Source organism: Ochotona princeps, chromosome 5 (genome assembly GCF_030435755.1).
Source record: "Ochotona princeps isolate mOchPri1 chromosome 5, mOchPri1.hap1, whole genome shotgun sequence".
NCBI classification, from domain to species: domain Eukaryota; kingdom Metazoa; phylum Chordata; class Mammalia; order Lagomorpha; family Ochotonidae; genus Ochotona; species Ochotona princeps.
The window spans coordinates 43,161,686-43,179,294 of NC_080836.1; the positions used below are offsets into that span (position 1 = coordinate 43,161,686).

The window sequence follows — 17,609 nt, forward strand, 5'->3', positions numbered from 1 at the left end:
TGTTCTTCTCAAATGACCTAAAGTCTCAGGGACCAACACTGTAGTGTAGCAGTTAAAACCACCATCTGCAACACCAGCATCCCATGTGGGTATAAATTCATGCTCTGCTTGCTCTGCTTCCAATCCAGCTTCTGGCTAAGAGTCTGGGAAAGCAGTGGAAGAAGCTGAAGTGTTTGGGACCCTGCACCTATGTGGGAGATCAGGAGGAAGCTCCTGGCTCCTGACTTTAGCCCTGCCTGTTGCAGCCGTTTAAGGCGTGAACCAGTAGATGGAAAATCTTATTCTCTCTCTCTCTCTCTCTCTCTCTCTCTCTCTCTCTCTCTCTCTCTTCTCTTTCTCCCTAACTCTGACTTCCAAATAAATAATCAGATTTTTAAAAAACTACCTTAAGCTCAGTTTTAGAAAACCCAGAACCTCATCAGTAGAATGAAGACCAAAGTTACATTTTAATTTGCCTTTGTAACACATTTCTGTGGCATTTTCAGAGATGAGTTCGTGATAATATGCATTCCACATAAAATATTCACAGAAAGTGAAGCAATACTTGCCAGGAGTGCAGTTTAAAGGACTACAAGGAGAAGAGACTTAATAGTTAATTGGCCCTGGGCAAAAAGAAATCCTTAGGATTCTCCATGCTTTCTGAGCTCAGCACTACACAAATGCGCCTTAAAAAATGATTTTTAAGTAGCACAGACTTTGTCTCTTTGCCTCTAAAATGGCTGTGAAAATAACACTATCCAGTGAATAAGTGAGTTGGGCAGAACCTTAAACAGAGTCTCAGCCCAGGGAAACTGCTCAATGCATTCTGACTCCACTATTCCAACACTCTGGTACTGCAGGTGCAGGCCTCCTATCTATTCTCAGCTTCTCTACTAACTTGCCACATGACCTTGAGTAAATGCTTGCAGTTCTCTGAGCCTCTGTTCTCTCGTCTGTGTCTCCTAGTGGTTTTCTGACTGTCTTTTGGAGTTGCGCCAGGGTTTGTCTAATATCCTGGTGTTCCTGTTGGGAGAAGAACGGAAAAGGACTAGGCTTGTCCAACCTGATTGAGACTTTTTGTTGGATTTCTGGTATTGTAATTTTTGCATCCTATCTCACTCAAACAGGGGTTTCTGGGTCCATAAAACAAAGTTTATAAACCACTGATGGGGCCTACACTTCCTCAACATGGAATCTTTTTCAGAACAGGTGTCCACAATTCATTCTCTCTGAAGGCAGATATCTGTTAGAGACCAAGTGGCCTTGCCAGGAACCGCTGGGCTTTCCCTGGATAAGCCCTGCACTTTCCCACACTCCGTTTGCTCCACTTCAGTGCCCTTCCCTCTCCCTGGAATCCTGTCTGCTTGATCAGCACATTCTTCAGAGTGCTTTCTTTGACCCCTGGGACGAAAGAAAACCCACCTCCTCTCCTCAGATGCCTTGAGTGAGTTACTTATGCCACTCTCCGACCACTCTGGCAGTCATTTATCTGCATGCTTGATATTGTACCTGGGGGTTAGTACTAGAGTACAGAAGTCCCACCTATGAATATTTGGCAGTGTAAACGAGGGATGTGTACTATATATTTAAGAGGTGGTTGTGTGGGACCAAATGACATATTTTAGAAATTTTGGGTAAAGCATTAGGTGAATTCAGGCAAAAAACAAACAAGCAAACAAATAAACAAAAGGCTTGCTGGTTTACTCATAATTAATGATCACCACCTGAATGACCAGGTGCATATAGCTATCTTTAAGCAAGCTAATAAATTACAAACCACAGTAGATAGTCCACAGCCTAGCTGAGACAACTAATGCCAGCCCAGAGAAGGCTGGCCCTTCTGCATTGTCCTGATGCTGCAGTTTGTGGGCACCCAGCTGTTATTTAGAGAGAGAGGTACAAAGCAGAGTGTTTGGTTCTTTCTCTCAGGTCAGAAAGGCTGGAATGCAGAATCTTACTTGGTTACTTTCTTAACCTTGAAGCCTCATTATCTTATCTGTAAAATGGGCATATGGTGACAGATGTTGGAAAGAGAGAGTTCCTTCAAAGGTATGTGATAATACCCTATATCTGGCACAAAGTGAGTGTTCCACAAAGGTTCATTTTAGCACAATGACAAAACCTCCAGTCTGGTGCCGTGGCATATCAGGCTAATCCTCCAAGTGTGGTGCTGGTATTCCATAAGATGTTTGAGTCTTGGCTGTTCCACTTTCAATCCTGGTCCCTGCTAATGCCCTGTGAAAGCAGTGGAAGATGGTCAATTCCTTAGTGCCTCTACTCATGTGGGAAACTCAGGAGAAGCTACTGGTTTCTACTGGTTCCCAGCTTCAGACCAACACAGCCAAAGTCATTTTGGTCAGTTGGGGAGTTAACAGCAGATCTCACTTTCTTTCTCCCCCTCCATCTGTCCATCTCTCTCTGTAAATCTGCCTTTCAAATAAAAATAAATTACATTATTTAACATGGTAAAACCGACACAAACAGTAGAAATGAATCAAGAGGTATTTGATAGTCATCCACTGCACCCAAAATAATATCTGCAAGGAAATAAATAAGAGACTGAAGATGCCTTAGGGACGAATTACTTAAACAAGCAACCTTTTGAGGATCCCAATGACTATGGCAGTTCCTGCATTCAGTCCATTATTCTTCAGTCTTTCTCTAGGCCTTGCCCTGGCCTTTCGATTAGCTATCTGATTGTATTCCTGACCATTCTCCTCACTCAGAAGGTGGCAGTCACCTTGGACTCCTTGCTGCTACTCACAAACAGGGTCTTCGCACTGGTCTTCCTTTACCCTTTACTGTGCCCCCACATATCCATGCAGGCAGGTTCGTGCCTTTCCCCATATTTCTGTGTGAGCTGATCCCTGTCCTCCTTGGGTCAGACTTTCACATTGGCCTTGTTTTGATTTTTTTTTTTCACAAAACTCATTATCATTTGGTTATTTATATTGTTACTTGTTTATCTGGCTGATATCTGCCTCCCCTAGTTGGAAGATCACCAAGAAGGCTGTTGCTTAGTGATGGGTGCACCCCTACCACTAGAACAGAGTCCAGCCTGAGGACAAGAAATAGATGCTCAAGAAAGTTGCTGCATGACAGCATGAATGATGGCCATCCCGAGTGACACAATGAAATGCTGCTCTTGACTTTGCCATTCATGTTGGAAGCACTTTCCTTGGAGAGTGTGAAACTGTTCACAACTTAACCGTTCGGGTGAGGAATCTTACCCTATTAGCATGGACGCAGGTGCAGTGATTTGCATGGAAGTAGCATTGGTGACTGAGCTCAGAGTGTCTGTATTTACGACAAAAAACCTTACAGTTGGATTCACAGCTCCTGCCTAGGTTAAAAAAAAATCACAGAATTAGAATTGACAATAAGTAATATTGCACAAATTTAAAAATGCACAAAACATTTAATTATGGCCATAACATTATATATGTCTATAATACTATGTTACACATATTCAAATCATTTGTAATATAAATAATGTGAATAATACAATCTTTTCCTGTTCAGGCAGAAATATAGCATTTATTTATGCATGGACCCCCCCCCCACACACACACTACCAAGGTCCAACATTCTTCTGCTTAAATAATGAATGTTAATACATTTGTAGTTTATATATTTTGTGCAAGCTAAGATAAACCTCTAAGAAATCAATTCTATTATTTGCATGTATATCCTGACTCCACAAGACGAGTCTTTGATGGCTGTCTCGATGAAGAACACCTTCAGTTCTGCCAAAGACACAATCCACCAGGAAAATTAGTACCTGAGCCGAGAGCCAATGATGCTAATTAGGAAGCCACAATTTCCACTCCAAATTCAGGTTCACTATGTTGGAACTTTACAGTCAATATTATGACAGAAACCTACAAAACCTTTCTAAATATACACATAGATCTTGAATTGACAGATTAGTTAGAAATAATATATTTTTAGTGAGAACATTTTATGAGGTTTTTTTTTTGCCAATTTTGCTCATCAAAAAATAACATTCCACTGAAAACAACTCCATATTTAGTCTCTGTTTTTTTTTTCTTTTTACTTCCTCTCTCTTCCTAAAATGGCAGCTCTTCATAAAGCAAATTAAGTTGGTAAAAATAAAAATTTCTTTTTCCAAATGGCTTACAGCAAAAACAGTTTGCTAGTAGATTCTCCTACTGATGGTGCTGTGGCCGTTATTAATATGATACTAGGAAGAGTCCCTGGTTTCCATCTAAATCCTCCTTGTCTTTGGCTTAAGCTGCTTAACAGAACTCTTTAGTTTTAATAAACACACATCCTCGAGGGGGAAATCAGCCTTGTAAACCTTAAGACATTCCACTATTATTACAAATGTAGGATGTGCAAAAGTGACATTCATGCCAAGTTTATAACAGAACCACTAAAACTAGTTGGGTACTGTATCCTGTTAATCAGCAATACAAACTGATGCATAACCAAGCTTTTTAACTTCATCTAGGGCACATTCCAACTTGCACAAATGAGCTGAGCTCCTGATTCAATTAAGCCCCTCTTTTTCTCCATTCAAACATTTCCATTCTCCCTATCTCCCTTTTTCAAAAGTATTTCCCCATCTTTTTCTGCTTGTCATTCCTCAAAGTTTTTGGAGAAATTACAAAACCTTAAATCACACTCTTTCCTGGGATAATAAAAATACTTTAAAATTGCCAGATGCTGTTGACTTCAGCAAGAGTAATCACAGCAAGCTGTTGAAGAGAGACTGACAATATTTTCATTAGCAGGAAAGGATTACATGAAACCATTCTCTTCCCATCAAATCACAGCAACACTCTACAGAAAGGAGCACAGACCTTAGGATATGGAATCCGCACAGTCTTTGGGTACTGCAGCGCCTCATCAGAGTAGAAGGAGTATTCAACAAGTGGGACTCCGGTGTCGTTAAATTGGGCATATGCTAGAAAAGTGCCGTTTGGAGACCACCACAGAGCAGAGTAGGCACTAAAGACTTCCTCTGCAAAAAAGACATAGATTGTTGTCTTACAAGAAATAGCTGATAAATTGGTTTTGGCATTCAAAATATTGTCCTCATTAGCTTTAGTAATTACAGTAGAGTTCAACTAATGAATCATTTTGCATTTGCTGGGCTTCCAAAATCAGAGTAATACAAATGAATAAAAATAAAATCCACACGGATATATCAGGATTGTGAAAATAAGTAACCCGTTGGACCATTTTAGAATATTTTAGCACGCAATATTTAATATAAGCACTACAGTTTTTCTTTATCTTATAATCCTCTAAATTTATGCCTCAAAACATACTAAAAGTAAATTTCACACAGGAGGCTGATTCTCCTTTCTAATTTTTCAAACAGTCCACATGCCAACACACTCTTCAACTAGGCTCAGTTTGTACTGAGCCCACAGGGTACTGGTGGGTGGTGTGTAGCTCCAGGCTATGAAACCAATATGGTGCCCAGAGTTTACTACTCTTGGCACAAAGTAGGTGTGGGAAGGGATGGATTTAGAATGGCAAGGAACTCTCTGAGACCCCTGCTGAGAAACATCTCCTTTGCCTAGCCTGGAAACTTGATGATTTCTTTGGCTTAACACACTCCCCTGTTGTGTAGGATGGGAGAGGAAATAGGGTCAAAAAGGCAGGTAAATGGAAGAAAAGATCTTGCTTTCCAGTTCAATGCTGGGTTCAATCTCTGGCAAAAGTCACTCCTTCCTAGGCTTATGGTAGAATCCATGCATGGGCGATGTTGCAATCTCTGCCTCTTAAAGTGTTAATACCTCTTTTACCAACTAAGAATGGGGGATTCACAGGGTGCAGAGGCGTTTGGGAGGCTGGGGGTGGCTTCTCTCCTTGTCTTCTCCCTTCCCCCAGATGTAGGAAGGAAAAAAAAAGAGAATGTGGAAATGTTGCTCTCACCCACCGTCCTGTAGCCCTAACTCTAATCACCCTAATCTACTATGTAAAAACCATCAAAAATAAAAATAATTAAAGAATGGAGGATTCAGGTACATTGACTGGAGACTCCTTTTTATTCTGCAAGTCTCAGGTCAAGATGTGATTGTAATTGCAAAAGCAAAAGCACAGCGGCTAGAACCTTAGGATTGGGAATACATGTATTGCAAAACACTTCTGTGGTGATTGAGGTCTCTTTACAAGTTGCTTCAAAATGCATTTTTAATACTACTAAAAGTAGAAGTTGTCATAGACATAAATATACATAACAATATATAATTTAACATTGATTTTATTTTTTTACTGTCTTAAATTTTTTTTTTATTAATTACATTGCATTATGTGACACAGTTTCATAGGCTCTGGGATTCCCCCAACCCCTCCCCGTACCCTCCCCCCATGGTGGATTCCTCCACCTTGTGGCAGTATTACAGTTCAAATTCAGTCAAGATTCTTTCATTGCAAGCATATACCAAGCACAGAGTCCAGCATCTTATTGTCCAGATAAATTCAATGGTTTCTTCGGGAGACCATCTCTGGTCTGAAGGCAGAGCTGGCAGAATATCATCTCAATCAATTAAAAGCCACAACATAACATCAACGACAATTTACAACATTATGGAATTATTTGACATGGTATTGAGCAACCAAAATGTTAAAAAAAAAATGCAAGTTCTTAACCACATCCTGTGGCTACTTCATTGACATTTCAATTTTAGTTTATATACAGCCAGCTTCTATACACCTTAAAATGGCTATAGGTTACTATTCAGCTGTCTCATGTCTATTTTCAGAGAACAACAGGAAAAGCTTAGAACCAGACAGGAAACTGTGGGCGTGGACTCACATATACCTTACTAGGTAGGACACAAAGATTAGTTACTCCTCACTAAGGTATTGAAGATTTCTCTGCACACCCTTCCTAAAACTGTTCTGCACCTCAACATTGACATATGCCTTGTTAGAGTTATAAGCCAGTTTACACTATCCTAAAATCTGCCAAGTTCAGCAAAATTATGCTGACATCTGATGACTACCAACAATAAACTGTAAGAATTGGAATCTATTATTTAAGCTAATTCTCACAATAATAATCCATTGTACAGATGAACAAAGTGAGGCAGACGTAAAAAGGAGAATTTGTCTAGGATCACATGCCTAATAAATGGTATAATCCAGAATTAACTCAGAGATTTCAGATTTAAGTCCATGCTTTTCACCTGCATGGTGGATTATCCCTTCCTACCTCCAGCTGAACATTTCTACAAGCAGAAAACCTACTGCCTACCAAGGCAACCTACCCTACAATTAAGTTACATTTAAGTGGCAATTCAAAATTTACAGAAATCATCTATTATAGCCCAAAGCAAAATCCCTAGGTAAGTCCATTCATGGCCCATTTTATAGACAAGGAAACCAAGGTTTGGAGAGATTGAATTAATTGCCCAGTTGAAAATTCAAAGTCAGATTTTAGGACTCCAAGTCAAAAGTTTCTGCTAAGAATTTCCTCATTATATGTAACTGATGTCTCATTCCCTGTAGCTTTTACTGTTTGAATCTGTTGTATTGCACAGTTGAAATGACAAAAGCAGACACAATTAGAGCAAGATTTTGGTTTTTAAAACTACTTGCAAGTGCAAGTAGCAGGAAGCGTTCTGTTTTCAATTAGTATTTATATTTGAATATACCGCCTCCTTTTCCCACATGGCAGTGCAATAATATCTCTCTAGACAGTGAAACCTGGTTCTTATCATTAGGTGTCCTTGGGCCTTGACTACAGGCACCCTGATAATGGATGTGTGTGTCCCAAGTGCTGTCTTAACTGTTGGACCATGTGCAGCAGCCCCTGATGTCTCATTTTTTAGATCAAGGGATGATATTGAGCTGTGAAACCATCCATGCGAATGACTTAGTCATGGCCAGGCAAAGTGAGGTCCCTCCTGCCACTTTAGAAAGAATGCTGAGTGCTAGTTGTATGCTTATCTTGGGGACACTGAGATGCTCTTGCAGGGTGTGGGTGGGAGTCATGGCTTTGGAAGAAGCTTTGTTCTTCCATAAAGATGATCCCAGAGGCTGAATGTGCTGAGCTACAAGAGGTAAAGAACCTCTGAGTAACTAGGGTGAGTACATTTCATTATCATGTTTTTCATCAGAACACTTCTGGATCATGGCCTTTCTTTAAACATAATTTGTTGTTGTTATAAAGTTATCTGTTAATTAAATTCGACTTATATTGGGTAAGAAGCAAAATTAAGTCATGAAGCAAAAAACTCCAAAAAAGAAATAATAGGCGGTCTTTCTATTAAGGATGAATCTTTGTAATAAGCATGAGGCAATCTTGTCATTGGTTTGAAGCAGCCTTAAAATACCTTCCATCTTGGCAAGCAGAAAAAAAAACCCTTTTTAAGTATCTAAAATATTTCTTAATAGTTTCTAAAATTCTTTAACCTGAAAGAGGAAATACACCTTTTGAACACTTTACTCACTATTCATGCTTCTTATTCAATTTTTCCCGAGTCTTTCTAATTATTATTATTTTTTTGTTTTTTTCTTCTTTAAAAACTACAAGCCATGGTCTGTTCAAATTCTGTCTAGAATAGACATTTTCTCCCCCTGGACTCTCCCACCTCCATAAAATATTTTATAACATTTTACTTCCCTTAGTAACTTCTGGATTAGGTAGGCTTAGTTAGACACATCTGATGTTCATCTAGACATTTTATGCCCTGGTGAAAACAGAATAGCTACCCACACAGAAAGGCTCTTTGTAAAGACAAGAGTAGTATTGTGAAACAACTGGGACAGAAGCAGTGGTAGCTACTGTTAGTGCATTCCTGGTCTTCAAAGACACCTGGTGTTGTTGTGACTTCTAAAAGACAATCGATGACATCTTTAAAGGTGCAACTTATTTTTAATTCCATTGGATGTTCCCATTTCAAAGAAACGTTTAAATATTTTTGAAAGTTTATCAATGTTCTGATATGAGTAAGTTTTAAAGTCTCTACCTTCATAAACCCAGTCAGTTATTCCATTATATATTGCATCTTCTTTTCCTGTCCATGTGATCCTCTGACTTGGTAAATTTGGCTCAAGTTTGACATAAATATCATTGTTCCAAACATATGCCTAGAAAAGTGAAAAATTGTAATGCCATCAATAATAATTTCTGCAATTTCAAGAACATTTATCTATGTATTGTCAATGATGACCACAATTGGTTGATTAGTCAGAATGAACACTCATTTATTTCCTCCTTCCCTCACACTCTTAAGTTAAAAGTATACAGGCTTTACTCTTGTTAAAAAATAAGAGAGTTGCAATATAATCATTTGAATATTAAAGCTGATGAAAGACCCAAAAGATGGTCACTTCTACAGGATGATGCGTGAGTGTGCAATTCTTTGGGGAAGGATTAGGAACGGGTGTGTAGGTGCGTTTGCAAGAGAGAAAAGTTCAAAGGCAAGTAAACAACTCACTTTGTCCTTTGAATTCTTTAAACTTCTGTTGTTCCCCCAGCACTTAGACTATGAAAAGTTACAGTGACACAGAAGTCACCAAACTAGCAGAAATTAGTGAGACTCACTAAAACTTAATCATTTATTGAGCATTTTCTCAGGTAATCAGTTCCTTGGTGGAAGATTGAAAACTTATCATTGTATTTGTTGTGTTAGGCTAGCAAAACAAACAAAAAACAAACAGACTGTCTTGATCAATAACAGTATATTTTGCGGTAAAGTATTCAATTCTTAATGATGTCTACTTTGTTCCAGAGTCAGTAGCTTCTGGATATCAAATATTTGAACCAATATGTTTTTTGACATCAGGAGAGATTCACTAACCAATTTATGACCCTCTGGTGACCATGTGATCCACTGTGTGTTGTTTGGAATTCTCCCTTCTGCAATTAGTTGCCTGGAAAAAAAGAAAAAAAGGAAAGAAACTTTTCCCAAAGAATAACATACAGAAGGGTATTTTAGAAAAGTTCAACAGATTTTAGGGGAAAAACACCGACCTTTCATTTAAATCATAAATGTCATAAGAAGCTGTATACGAATGCCTCCATTGCTATAAAAGAAAAAAAAACATATTTCAAATGCTTGACCATTTGCTATAGAAACTCAAGATGATAGGTTTAATAATTACAAATGTATAGTTCTCAAATGTTATCGTATATTATAATTGTCTACACTCCTAGATTTCTGCAATTTTTCACTTGACATCAACTCATTTGGACTTCATCAACAGCCTAGTTCTGGCATTATTCCCTCGAACGAGTCTTCCCAAGACCATGTTGGGGCTAAATACCACTTTTTGTGCAGCAGTTTTAGGATTTGACATAGTATGCTTAAATCGTCTGCCAAGTAAAATTCAAATTCTCTTTTTTGCTCATCTTACTATTAAAATATTCAAAAGATACATGATTATATTGCTGGTGGTGATGTGGGAAATATTTACTTTTGTTTACTGATAATGACAATACTAAGTGGAAAACATAATAGTTAGAAATCAGTTGAATCAAAAATTGGTTATATGAAATTTGTGTAAAATTGCTAACCTTGTAAAAGGGAGGAGAAGCAAAGTATAAATGGCCAACACACACAAAAAATGAAAACAAAACCAGAGATTGTAGAGACATCAGTAAAATATGAGGACAGATTATAAACATTTTCCAATACATTTTTAAAACTCAGAAAATCCTTGAGAGTAATTTGACAAACAAGAAAATGTGAATACTTTTATAGCTAATAAACAAATTGAATCTGTACACAAAAATCTTCATATGATAAGAATACCAAACTCAAATGACTTTACCAGAAAACGCCTTGTTATTTATCCAAATGAGTTCAAAACTTGTACCCGCCAAACACAAAAACTACACAACAAATGCTTACAGTAGCTTAATTCATAGTTAAAATTTGAAAGCAATTAGGATATCCTGCAAAGGTGAACTAATAAACTGAAGTTTATTCATAAGTGGAATATTATTGCATGATAAAAAGACATGGAGGGACCTCATATACATATTGCAAAGTGAATAAAGCTGCTCTGAAATGTTTGCATCATGTAAAATTCCAACCACTGTAGTGCTTACTATTGTGCAAAAAAGTTTGAAATCCATGCTTTTTCATGATACACATTTTCCAAGTAGTTTTGAAGATCCCTATTATATTTCAAAACATTTTTGTGTATCCATAAATCTTTTGAAATACTCTCATTTGACTTCTTGGAAAAGAAAAAAAAAACATGAAATTACTAAATTGGTCTGTTGTTGCCAGTAGTTAGAAGTGAGGGTTGAGGTGGTGGAAAACAAGGAATTTTAGGGTAGTGAAACTGTTTGGTGTGATACATTGAAGATGGATGCATGCCCTTAAAAATCTAAAAAGTGGGGTCCAGTATGGTAGCCTCATGGCTAAAGTTCTTGCCTTGCAGGCACCACAATCCCATATGGGTGTCAGTTCAGATCCCATCTGCTCTACTTCCATCCAGCTCCCTGCTTGTGGCATGGGAAAGCAGTCAAGCATGACTGTCTTTGGATCAGCTCAGCTCTGGCCATTGTGGCCACTTGGGGAATGAATCAGCAGACAGATCTTCCTCTCTATCTCTTCCCCTTTCTGTATATCTGGCCTTCGAATAAAAATAAATAAATCTTTTAAAAAAGAATCTACAAAAGTTTATAGAGTGAACCCTAATGTAAAGTATGTACTCCAGTCAATAAGACTCTATCAGTATCAGTTCATCAGTGTAACAAAAATACCACACTGTGTATGATGTTAGTAGGGGAAACTGAAGGAAGAAATATGAGGTGGTGTATAGGAATTCTTTACTTTTCTAAGTAAACCTAAAACTGCTTTTAAAAAAGTCTATTAAAAATTAATTAGAGCTATGTAAAATAATTTTGAAGGAGTTCCACAGAGCATTACGGGAGTGAGAAATGTATATAAACTACAGAAATGTATACAAAGTAGGATTTTACTTTCTTAAACACTAATAACTAGAGGGCCCAGTGTGGTAACCTAGTAGCTAAAGTCCTCACTTTGCATGCACCGGAATCCCATATGAGTGTCAGTTCTAATCCCAGCTGCTCCATTTTTCCATTTAGCTCCCTGTTTGTGGCCTGGGGAAGCAGTCCAGGACAGCCCAAAGCCTTGGGACCCTACACCTGCATGGGAGACTCTGAGGAAGCTCCTGTCTCCTGGCTTTGGACCAGCTCAGCTCCAGCTGTTGAGTCCACTTGAGGAGTGAGTCAGATGATGGAAGATCTTTCTTTGCGTCTCCTTCTCTCTGTAAATCTGGCTTTTAATAAAAGTAAATCTTAAAAAAAAAGAATAATATCTAGAAAGAATTCCTATATATTTTCACAATTGAATGAACAAGGAGAAAAACATACAATGTGGATAGGTAGCACAAGATTCCCTGAAGCCAAGGGAAATAATAAAATTAAAGAAAGTGGAGTAGCCAGGACTCCAACTGGCATTCATCTGAGAGGCTGTCATTGCAGGCGGCAGCTGAACCCACTATGCCACAACCCCAACACATATATGTCTGTCTTTCCAACCATTCTTCTACAGGTGAGAAATTGTGTCTTTAAATATCAAGAGTTTGGATTAGTGAGAGCTATACTGCGGATTTTTGAGAACCTAAACCAAATGAAAAATAAGTTTAGAGGCTAACATTATGGTACAGATTAAACCACAGCTTGCAGTGTCAACATCTCATATCAGAGTGCTGAATTAAGTCCTGGGTTTTCTGTTTTTCATCCAGTTCGTGCTAATAACCCTTCAACACAGGAGAAGATGGCCGGAGTACTTGGACATCAGAGACATAGAGGGAGTTCCTGGCTCCTGGCTTTGGTCAGGCCCAGTTCTGGCGGTTGTGGCCATTTGGGAAGTGAGCAGCAAATAAAAGGTACTGTCTGTCTCTTTCATCCTCCTGTCCTCCCTTTGTTTCTCTTTCTTTTAAGTAAATAAATGAATGAATATTTTTCAAAATTCAAATTGTGTCAACAAGGATACGTGAAATGGTAATGCAAGGACACGCAATTACAGGACCCCTGAGCTGAGACGAAGCAAGAGTTCCAAACCCTAACTGCTCATCACTTCTCATCCTCCTACACACTCATGTCAATAAATACTTATTAAGTTCCTACTTTTTGCAAGTCGTACATTCCTGGTTCCTGGATTAGGTTGACACACCCCATGATTGTTTCTGGGCAACTACAAACATAATATTTGCCAAAGCCAAAGGTGTAGTATAGACTAGAAACATGAAGAAGGGCTTAGCTCACCTCCAGAATGACAAAACCATCATGGGGTGTAGAAGGAAAGCCAAAATGTTTGGCACATTAACTTCATCTTTTGAAACAGATTCCTCAGACTATTTGGTCTGTCAACACTGGCAGCTATAATCCGTCAGTTATTACTGTAGCACAGGGTCCCCCTGCTTGAGACATTCTTAGCTGAATGCGGGAATGGGCAAGTAAACCACAACAAAAAGCGTAGGACATGCCAAGAGATATAATGGGAGAGGAATTATATATTGGGCCTTGGGGAGGAAGAGAGATTTGTGGAAATGATGATTCTTGGACTGGCTTAGTGGTAAAAGATTGTTGCCAACAGAGGTTGAAGTGCAAAGACAGGAAAGATCATGTCAAGGAACACAAGCCCAAGTCTGCTAACCTGGATTCAACCCGCTGCTGTGTGTTACCAGGCAAATTACTTTCTAAGCTTCAATTTTCTTTCTAGGAAGGTGAGGTTAAAGACAGCAACAGTTTCAGGTGCATGAGGAGGAATGGGAACTTCTGAGCAGTTAGGAAACATTGTCTATACACAACTGAAGATATTATATCCAGAGAATTGAGGCTGTGCAGAGTGGCTGGAAGAACATCCAAACCTAACTGATTGATATGTCATCCATTCCTAGGTGCTAGACGTTTAGTATTGACAAAACCACAGGGAAACTGGTTCTAATAAATGTAAGCAATAAATATAAAAGAAGTAAAAGATCACAAATTGTTGAAAAAATACACAGACTAATGTGACAGATTGTGATTTGTGGGTCATGGGAGAAACAGAGTAGAAGGAGGCATATTTGTTAGATGAAGTGATCTAGGAAAGTGTAGACCTATGTTAATTGAAAAACAAGACTGCTACAATGAGTCAGGTTGAGGGTGTGAAAGGTTCCGGGGGGAAGCTGTGAAGGAATGAGGGTGACACTTGAGAATATGAAAGATTTGCACACTTAAAAGTTCTTGGCTTTGGCTCATTTAATCTCCTGGGACCCTGAACTCTACGTGAGCCTGGGTACCACCTACAGCTATACTCTTAGTTGCTTTGGGGGTAGGCCTCATACATCTGTGTTTTTAAAAACCTCTCCAAGTGTGAGTATGAGATGCAAGTAGGAGTGGGAAGCATTGCCTACATGTTGAGAGCACAGAAGAGGGTAATTGTTGGATTGTGATGGACAGATTGAGGCCCAATGCACAGACCCTGTGGCTGACATAGCCTGAATAGTATTCATATTCTACATCTAATGGGGAAGCCACTTAAAAGTTTTAAACATGGATGTGGCACAATCTGGGTTTTAGGAGGATTTTAGAAGTCTAGGTTTTAGACAAAGCACTTTAATATTACCTGAAGCAAGAGCACAGAAATTTGAGCACAAACACTAGTGACACAACAGATACCCATATCTGATAATTATTTAACTAGAGTCTATAGGCGAAATAGCTCCACATCCAGTAATGTTCATCAAATGGCAGTTGGCAAATCTTCCCAAATAATAAATTGAGCTAGCATCTCCTCTCTGTCTTCTAACCTCACTTATTGTTTTTTTCTTTTTTAACACAGACAACTATTACTCAGTGATTCTCAGTCCTGGTTTCCCATTAGAATAATCCATAGACATTTTTAAAATGCTGACAGAAGTTTACCCTGATATTTCAATGCCCTGATCTGGGATTGAAGCTGAACACTGAAATTCTAAAAAAACTTCCTCAAGTAAATGTATTCTATAGGTAAAAGTAAGAAGCACTGAGTTAAACAAATAAATACATTGACAGGGAAGGGATGCATTAGAGTTGGCATAAGATTCGGATTCTGTTACACTAACAAAGTTATCAGAACATGGTCGGAGAGTCTTCATGTGCAGGAAATGAGGCTGGCACAGGGAATCCAGAGTAAATATTATGATCGCAAGCCACCACCCTGAGATGGTAAGTGGAATGGGAATGCTTTGCTTGGCTTGAGTACAGCAGTGTGGTGTGTGAGATAAGGCCACTCCATGTTAGGTGTCCAGAAAAAAAAGTGTCAAGGATAGGAATCCTCAGCTTTGTATTTTGGTTTCAATGCAGAATATCGTTAGAGGTGCTTAACATTTCGTATATATCTTAAAACACCCTATACTTGACAACTGTTGCCAAATCCATGCATAAACAAAGCTGCAGTTGAACTTAACTCATGATTCCCATCCATCGCAAAGCATAAAGAGGATATATGAATAAGCTCTAACCTTTCCCTGCTTTGTGAGAATTGGGTGTGGAACTCAGTGCTTGGGGGAAGCTCAGCATTGTGAGCAGGATCTTTGTGAAGGGCTCCCCTCAGACAGGGGTGTGGCAGTGGGGAAGCGGTCTGGTTCGTTTTGCTGAGATTCTTCCGCAGGATGGGTCGTTTATTTTTTTAAAGCAAATGTTTATTGGCTGTCTTACCGTATGTTAAGGGAAGACTAAGGAAACCAGTGATTGTACTGCATAATGTACAAGTCAGATAAGTAAACATTACAAATCAGTTCCTATTGTGAATGTTTATTCACTTATATTATTTACATCTATAATGTAATAGGGTTTATGTCCTTGGTGTTTGAACATTGGCTTTATGCTTTTTGAGTGAGAATGACTTGTTTTGGTGCTGAATTACTCAGACTTTAGTACCAAATATATTATTTAGGTATCAAAGTCAAAATTTTTACACTTGAAATAAGGGATAAAACACCACACATAGATCACAATAGGAAAGCATTTCTTTTACCTTTTCATAGTTGTATTCTAACAGAAGAAACTGTCTGTCAGGAGATACTGAATAATCAGTTATAGAATGTCCAAATGCGTCCTGTAATCAAGTAGAAAAAAAAGGAAGATTGAAAAATTCAGTTTCATTGCCATTAGCAAGTGCTTACTATGTAGAGGGTACTGTTCCTGCGAGGCAGCTTGTGGCTTGGGTGTGCCCAATCTAGGAAGAATGGTGATCAGTGTTAGAAAGTCAGAGAGGAGAGAATGAGTACTGTAAGAAAATAATGAGGTGAGGAATCAGGACCAGAGAAAAAAGTGTTTCAATAGTGGATGCAGCAGGTGCAAAAACTCAGGTTTGGCAGGAAGCATGTATGCTTCAAGATATGCAATGATTGTGTGTAAACCGGATATGGTGTGGAATGTGTGAGACACAGTGGAAAAAGAATAATACATTAGAAAAACAGCTGGAATTGAAAGATACAGCATGTTACATGCCTACATTTTGCATACAGAGATAACAGCATCATATTTAACTTTCTGGTAGCATGGCGAATGACATAGAAGGGAACATGGAAGGGTTCCATCAGCCTGGACTAATGCAGTGCAGTGGAGAAACAGATAAGCTAGAGTACTCAGACACAAGATTAAGTAAGGATTTGGACCAGGACTACACAGTGGAAATGAAAATCTGTAAACTAGCTGACATGCAGAGAGTGAATCATTTAGGGTGTTGAGTAGTTAATTATAGGGGATAATGGAAGAGTCAAAGATTTCCAGCTTCAGTGACATGGGGCAGAATTAACTGATCATTTTTGAAGGTTGGGAACTTGTAAAGAAAAATGAAATGCTTTTATTGCCTTGGATAAAGAAGTAAGAGAGCTAGATGAGCATGGGGCATCTGCTGACCATTCATGTGCAGGAACCAGCAGCCACTGCCTACTGAGATTTGGATCTTGGGTAGAGTTTAATATTAAGTGCGTGTATAGAAGACTCAAGGGTAAAGAGGAGAGCACATTGTGGAAGTGCGTGGAATTCATGGAAGGGTGACATGCAAAGTGCTAACAGAGGGCAAAAGTTGAAGGCAGAGCCTCAAGGAGCACTTACATTTAAAAATGTGGGTGGAAGGGAGAAATCATCAAAGCAGACTATCAAGTAGCCAAGGTAGGGAGCATTTCAAGAAGGAGAGAAAGATCCACTGTGGCATATGCTGCAGAGTCCAACAGGATGAGAAAGGACAGCAGTCACAAGTTGGAAGGCAATGAACAATATCCCCAGGATGCCAGGCACGAATTAATTGTATGATTAAACATACAAATGTAATGTTCGCCAAGAAAATGGAGCTGTTTCCATATTCAGCATTGAAGAGTAAGATATTATCTTCTTGTTTGTGGAGATACTCATGATCTAAAGAGAGAAAAAGATAAGATCAATATTTCAAGTTATTATTCAACATCTTCAAAAGCTAGAAATTATGCAATAAATGTAAAGGTTTAAGCTCACACAAGCATTAATTTAAGCAAGAAAACTTAAGTGGTGAATACTACACTAGCATTCATGTGTCTGCCATTGTTATTGTCAAAATTTCAATTCATGTATAACTTTTGTAGTTCACATTAGAGATATTTAGGATCGTTTCTGTATTCTCTCCCTTTTGTGTCTTAGTAGCAAAAAAAAAAAAAAA

The 17,609-nt window shown here is 38.6% G+C and overlaps 1 protein-coding gene across 1 annotated transcript in view; it reads right to left on the reverse strand.

Moving 5' to 3' along the window:
- Positions 1-17,609, reverse strand: part of DPP4 (dipeptidyl peptidase 4) — an 84,311-nt gene that overhangs the window by 39,884 nt on the left and 26,818 nt on the right. Inside the window, exons 4-10 of the mRNA XM_004577330.4 lie at positions 17,241-17,332; positions 15,948-16,028; positions 9,938-9,990; positions 9,765-9,837; positions 8,931-9,051; positions 4,806-4,966; positions 3,210-3,322 (exon numbers count right to left, since the gene is read on the reverse strand). Of these exons, the coding sequence (XP_004577387.2) occupies positions 3,210-3,322; positions 4,806-4,966; positions 8,931-9,051; positions 9,765-9,837; positions 9,938-9,990; positions 15,948-16,028; positions 17,241-17,332 (694 nt within the window). The remainder of the gene's footprint in view (positions 1-3,209; positions 3,323-4,805; positions 4,967-8,930; positions 9,052-9,764; positions 9,838-9,937; positions 9,991-15,947; positions 16,029-17,240; positions 17,333-17,609) is intronic.